This window comes from Eumetopias jubatus, unplaced genomic scaffold (assembly GCF_037043125.1).
Source record: "Eumetopias jubatus isolate StellerSeaLion01/CBP00866 unplaced genomic scaffold, mEumJub1_p1.0 scaffold_6, whole genome shotgun sequence".
NCBI classification, from domain to species: domain Eukaryota; kingdom Metazoa; phylum Chordata; class Mammalia; order Carnivora; family Otariidae; genus Eumetopias; species Eumetopias jubatus.
Genome location: NW_028274812.1, coordinates 104,330,417 through 104,337,453, shown reverse-complemented (window position 1 = coordinate 104,337,453; position 7,037 = coordinate 104,330,417). Strand labels below are relative to the sequence as shown.

The following is a 7,037-nucleotide window of genomic DNA, read 5'->3' as shown; positions in this document are numbered from 1 at the left end:
TTGTCCCAGCTGAATGCCTGACCTACCAGAAGAGGGCAATACTGAGTTCTTACTACACCATCACTAAAGGGGAGGGCCAGCCACTTTGAACTCTTTACCCTGGACAGAGCAGTGATTTAGATATAGAATATAAAAGCCCAGGCTAGGGAAATAAAAAGATATGGGACCCCCAAGTATATTTCTTTTACCATTATTTTATATTTATCAAAGGTCAATGGATCTCCTGTGTCTGCATTCTTTTTTAAGTGCATAAACTTGTCAGCTAACATTTATCCTTACCAAGCAAGAATATGGAGATAAACACTATCCCTGAGTGGCTGCAAATTCAGCTGAAATGCATATTACAGGCAAATACAGTGTTTCATTGTGGGCCTCAGATGTTCAGGAAGACATGTCTGCCCCAAGAACACCATATTTAGCAGACCCTGCCAGGTCTTCTAAACTGCTTCCTTCGGCCCCTCCAGTCTCTAGACACCAAACCCACTAAGCTAAGCTGCAGGCACCAGGTAGCTAAGCTTCAGAATCTCTGTATTAGTCTGCAAGAGTTAATGCACTCCAGAGTACTTAATTTTCTCCTAGGGAGTCATCTGCTCATTGGTAGGAAATAGATGACTAAGCAATCATTATCAACTCTGCAGGATAATTCTAGCACAGGGGAGCAAATAATCCAGAGGACGACATGCACACAAAGCTTATTTATTGTGAAATAAAGGAGGCAAGCAGCATTTTATTGAATATTAGAGGACAAATCATGACATCACTGATAACTCTGTTACTACTGTCGTATGTTTCCCCCGGGGCATGACGGGATTTCTTTTCAGGGTTTCCTAGTAAATATTTCAGGCAGGAGTCCTAAGTAATACATTCAAATGCTGTTATTTGCCTTGACATCACTTTATTTGTGTTTCTACCCACAAAAATATTACCTCTTCACCTATAACTACTAACGCCTTGAATCAAAAGAGTGCTTTCACCTTCATTAAAATACAAACCAATATATCAATCAGTATACCTTTACTGAATAAACCTTATACAGAAGGTGTTGTCCTAGGTGTAGTTGAGCACGGAATGAGTGTAAGACATGCTCCCTGTCTTCGCAGGTCTTGGAAAGCTATCATTTTATTCATTGTTTCAGCACTAGTCCTATTTACCATAAAGAATTATATGAATAGAACTTAAAAGTTCCAATTGCCAGTTGAGAATCATATTAAGAAAATGAAAAAAATTTCCAGAAATTACTATTTAATATTTTCTTAGAGTTTAAGACTTTCAGCCTTTTTCAAAACAGAAATTTAAGTATGTTGCCTTCATAGTTTACTAAGATTTTCATTCAAGAGGGATTATTTCTAATTAAAGTTTTAATACAGTTATGCATGAAACCAAATTACGACTCCTTAAGAAACGCCTCTTCTTTGAATCATTTAAACATTTTCTACAAACCATGTATTCAGATCTCATATCAGTGAGAGTAATGTCAGATTCTTGGTCTACTCTTAAGTTACCAAACACACCTACCTACATTCTCTTGAACTAAATCCTAAAACAAAGTTAAGCAGTATGTTTTAGTAGAGCTCAGGTCTAGATGCTGCCAGGCTAGTAGATGGGGACAGTCACTCTTTCAGAAGGCCCTGGCACTCTTTAGGCCCAACAGATGTCATTTTCTTTGTTTAAATTCAATTCGGCATTGTCCTTCTGGCTGTTGGACACCCACCAAATGGAGAGGACTCTAAAAGCAGAAATGCAGAAGATATATAGAAATTAAGAGACATAAGCCAACAGTTTTAGACCAAAGGTTTATTCAAGTGTAATTGTCTCTAAAAGTACGGAGTCTAGGTTTAAGAGACTAGAGTGTTTGCTTAGAAGACTTGAAGTGTCTTATAATGTCGAGCATCAATTTTAGCCTTCCATTCAAGGAACAGAACATTTGCAATCTCTTCTATCAGCCTTGAGGGTTGGGGGGAAGATCAAGAGTAAGGAAAAGACAATCAGTCCTATTTAGGTCATCAGTCTATTGTCAAGTTTGAATGCAACAAGGCACAGCATGGGCTTCTTAAGAAGGAGATCCCTAGGGGAGTTAATAGAACGAGGTGCAGGGTTGCCATGGACTCCTCGAAATTGCAAACACAAATTTGTGGGTATGAAAAGTTATGTACTTTTCTAGAAAGGGATCCAGAGGCTTCGTGAGATTATCTAAGGATTCATGACCCCCCCAAAAGGCAAAACAGAACAAAACCAACCAAACAAACAAGCAAAACTTCACTGTATTGGCAAAAATGTGCTTGCTTTTGGAAGAAAATCGAAGTTGGTCTTATAAATGCTTCAAAATGAACAGCCCACATTGCCAGCATCTGGACACTGCTGCCTGGTCATGGATCTTGGGAAGCTTTATAGTATTTGCTTAGTGTTTGGTTCTTAATGAGAGTTAAAATTAATTTCCTAAGACCTTTTGAGATACAATAAAACACTGGGCTTCTGCAAAACTAAAATTGGGGGCTCTAGCACTTGATTTTTGCTACTATGACAAGTATATTTCTTTGAGGAAGCTGATTTCCAAGCCCAGAGATGCCCCCATGCTTGACAAGAGTGTTCCAAGCATGCCCAGGCAACCCATCCCCTCCCATTTCCTACAAGAGCCCTGGCAATTTGAAGGTCATTTCCTGTATTTTTTGATCACCTCATTTTATAATTTATTAAAACAATCCCATAATTACATAATTTCAATTCATCTCTTTCTAGAATAAGAATTATGAAAAGAAATGCCCTTTGAGATCATGAGAATTCACTTACACACTTTTTACAAACTGAGATAATCTTTCTTTCCTTTTTTTGAGATATTTCTTTAAAAATGTTCTTAGTAGCATCAAAACAGAAATAGAATGTGTGTATAGCAGTATAATAAATATAACTAATAGAATTCTTAGCTAGGACGAAAGTACTGGGCAAAATCTTGCCTAAGGCACTGGTCAAAATTACTGATCGCTAGGGTTAGTTGTTACATGGTTTTGACAAATGTCATCCTTTTAATCTGGTAAGGCATTCTTGTGTCCTCTCATTGGTGGGAAAATATTTGGATGGGGAATCAGTCCTGGGCAAAATTGTGACATCCAACACAGTGGACCAGGAACTGGTATTTTGTGAGTATGTGCTTCGCCCTATTCTTCATTTTGATAATAAAACTATACTTGTTGAGAACCTTTATGAAGGGTTTTTTGATTTCCCTTTCATGGTAGGATTTTGAGGGCTCTTCAGCACTGGTAGTTAGTGTACTCAAAATAGAAGTGCAAAAGAAATCAGGGGCAAGTGCTGAAATGTGCATATTTATGAGTAATATAATATTGTCTGTGTCACTTAGGCACTTACATAATTTCTATTGAAATGTCACCCAAGAGTTTTATTTATCCCTCCATACACTAGCCTTATTATATCAAGAATAAATCAAAGCACAACATGCTATGTGAATAGCCCTGAAATTGCAATGCTTAACTTCTGAGCTTCACCCTCAGTTGAAACAGCACATTTTATCCAGAGTCTTCAAAATGACTTCCAGCCTGCGTTGGTGGTATAGTGGTGAGCATAGCTGCCTTCCAAAATGACTTCCAAACATCTGGAATTAAATTGCACTTTCCCTATTTCCTAGGACAGTGGTCCTAACTAAGAGTGTTATCCAGACCAGCAGCATCAGCAGCACTGGGAACTGGTTAAAAATGCAAATTATTGCCCCTCCCTAGATGTCCTAGATCAGGAGGAACTCTAGGGCCAGGGCCCGGTATTCTGTGTTCTAAAAAGCCCCCCAACCCTCCAGGTCATTCTGATGTTTGCACCAGTTTGAAAGCCACTGGTCTAGGAGAGCAGACCTATAGAAACACAGAGGAGTTCAATGATTAGACCATTCAATGGTCAGCAGTAGGAATAAGGTCACAGGCTTTTTATTCTCGTTTACTGTCTTTACTGTTGCTCACTGTCTGCTCTTTTCTTCCATGCCATTGCTTCCCAAATGGACTAAGGGCTATGACTTGCCTCTAAAACTGATGGTTCAGTTTGGGACCCACAGACATGCCTCTTTAGGGAAACAAGCCCAACATCAAGGCCATGTCTATTTAGCATAGGGAACAGTGTCAAAATTGGTGAATTCACTGAGGACCTTCTTAACACTGGAAGTGGTGCTTTTTTGCTATTTGGTCTTGGTCTTGTGGTACCATGGCATATACATCAGACCCAGAAGTAAGGGAATTAAGGGGTTATCTTTTCAGTCCAGTTCCATGTAGGACACCTGTTAAGATCAAGCCTAGGTGAGGAAATTAGCAGCTTATCTCTAGTAATTAAAACCAAGGGGTTAGAATTTATACCAAATTTGAAAACCATGATATTCAGAATTCTGAAAACACTTACCTGTTTTGGTAATGGATCCAGAAGACTACAGTCATATTTATAAAGTATTAAAATAATACATATTTGAATCTGTAACAGAGCAAACCACCTAAAAGAAAAATATAAAATTGGCACTTGGTTGTGAAAGATGCATAAATATCTACCAAGAGAGAATATCTAGAACGTACACATATTTCAGAGCAAGTATGCTCTTCACAATATGAACTTTGACCATTAAAAGGATAGAGTAAGGAAGAACTTACTCTTTTCTTTTATAATACTGTCTACTTCAGAGGGTAGCTGGGCTGATTGAATTGCTTAAAAATGCATGTAAAATGCTTAGCCAGTGGAAGCACTCAATAAATGAGAGCTGAAGGTCTCTCTTCAAAGTTTTAGATCAGTGCTTCCCATCATTGTGGCCATTTAGCTACATGTGTCTATTCAAACTTAAATAAATTAAAATTAAACAAAATGAAAATTTTCAGTTCCTCAGATGCACCAGTCATATTTCAAGCGCTCAATAGCAATAGGTGGCTACTGGTCTCCATACTGGATAGTACATCTTTAGAACATTTTGCATGATCACAGAAAGTTCTATTGGATGCTGTTGTCTGAGCTAGACTCTTATTGCTCACTAGAAATTACTGCCTAACTGTTCATAGGCGAATAACTACCCATAACTACCCCATTTATTATTCCTTTTGTAGTCCTTCACTCAGATGTCTCCAAACTTTTCTATCATACACCCTGATAATGAAATATTTGAGCACTCCTGACAATGTACTGATATTCATTTACTTATAAAGTATATACACATACTACTGTATTAGTTTACTATATACTTTGCAAGACACACACAAATAGAAACCAAAAATATAGAGAAAAGTATAAATGGAATTCTGCTATTTTTTCTTGCATCTCAGTGGGTTGTTCTGAGCTCTCCTTGGGGTGGGTAATGCCTTTTAGGGGTCCTAGCTCTTAATGAATACATTTAGTCCAATGGGTCAGAAAATTGGAAGTCATCATAGACTCAACCCTCTTCTTTACCCTCTATATCCAATTTGGCACAGAGTCCTTTTGTTTTGCTTTATCTTCTAAATACTACCCGATCCCTCTCCTTGTTGTCTTATCTCCAGTCCCTCCACTACTTCCTCAGTGTGGGTCTTCATGATGGGTTTCCTGGATTACTAAATTAGCTCAGCTTCCAGATTAATCTTTCTGCTTCCAGTTTCACTTTGCTCCACTTTATGCTTCATTCTACCATTGGAGTGAACTTTCTAAAACATTAATCTATCACTATTCCTCATTTTAGACACACACACACACCCCCCCCCACACACAATCTGTCAATGCTCCCTTTTTTCTTCCAAATGCCATAGGAGAACACAGACAGCCTTTGAAAATATGCCCCCTATCTATCTCCTAGCTTCCTCCCCACTGACCCCTCTTTGAAACCCATGCTCTAGCCCCCTCTATACCTAACATTTCCTGAATGGTGACGCTCTCTATTGCAAGCCCTTTCCCTGCCTGAGGCTCAGTCTCCTCTGGAGGCATTCTCTGATCATTTGCTTCCACGATGAGGTGCCCTTCCTCTCCACTTCTGTGGTCCCCTGTGCACATCTCAGCCATAGCATCTATTGCACTGAATTGCAATTTCTTATTAGCCATTTCTCTGCTAGAGGAAGACTTGTATTGTTGGGACTTATCAGTGCAGAGCACTGTACTGGTGCCTAATCATGTTATGAATGTAATGTAATGAATGAATGAATGAATGAATAGATGATGGAAAGAGATGACTTCATGAAACAAATTCAGTTTCCTGCCCTTCCCAGCTTTCTCTCTTCTCTGTGTTCCTGTGGCACTTTACATATTCTTCCACCAATGTCTTTATCAACAATCCGACTATATCTCACCATATTACAGTTAATTGTTTGCATGCCTGTATTCCCTTATAAACGACGGTATTCACAAACAGTGGGAACCATTGTTCCATTGACTCCTCAATGTTTACTGAGTGACTGACTGAATATGAATGATCTTATATTCATCTCAGATAATTACATTTGTTTCCTACTAGTATTCTTGAAACATCTTGTCTATATATTACTTCAAATGAAATCTGGAGTACTCCAGGTGTCGTTAAAACCCACTTGGATAACACATCACTTCTTCACAAATATTTATGATGCAAATTTAACCCTACTTACTTATATGTGCTAAAAACAATTTATTCTAAGAGACTATCAATGTTTATGAAATAAAACATACACAATATTTACTGATCTGTATCAGAGAGCAATCTAAGAAAAGACAATTCTGCTAATTTGTGTGCACATTCAGAATTTCTCACAACTAAATTTTTGTCAAACTTCTAACAAAAAGTAACTTCCACTTCTGGCCATGTCCTGCTCTAAATAACTCAAAAACTTAGTAAGATTTATATGTAGGATGGACATTCCCAAGAGAAAAGAAATAAATGAGGTGAGCCCTGAAATCTCCAACTCACCACCCATGGCAGTTTCCAGGTCACTGTGCAAGGAGGGGAAAACCCACACACAGACCTGACAGTCTCACTAAATTAAAAAGACAGAGATCAAAGTTCAGGGAAGCTAAAGAGACTAGAATTTGGAGGAAAGAATAAAAGAGAGGAGGGAGTTTCACAGAGAGAG

The 7,037-nt window shown here is 38.3% G+C and overlaps 1 protein-coding gene across 3 annotated transcripts in view; it reads right to left on the bottom strand.

Moving 5' to 3' along the window:
• Positions 1-717: 717 nt before the first annotated feature.
• Positions 718-7,037, bottom strand: part of CYP39A1 (cytochrome P450 family 39 subfamily A member 1) — a 95,317-nt gene continuing 88,997 nt past the window's right edge. For all 3 annotated transcript variants that reach the window (XM_028097463.1, XM_028097458.1, XM_028097461.1), the window contains 2 exons: positions 4,390-4,477; positions 718-1,726 (listed from right to left, as the gene is read on the bottom strand). In XM_028097463.1, the coding sequence (XP_027953264.1) occupies positions 1,655-1,726; positions 4,390-4,477 (160 nt within the window). In that variant the 3' untranslated portion in view covers positions 718-1,654. The remainder of the gene's footprint in view (positions 1,727-4,389; positions 4,478-7,037) is intronic.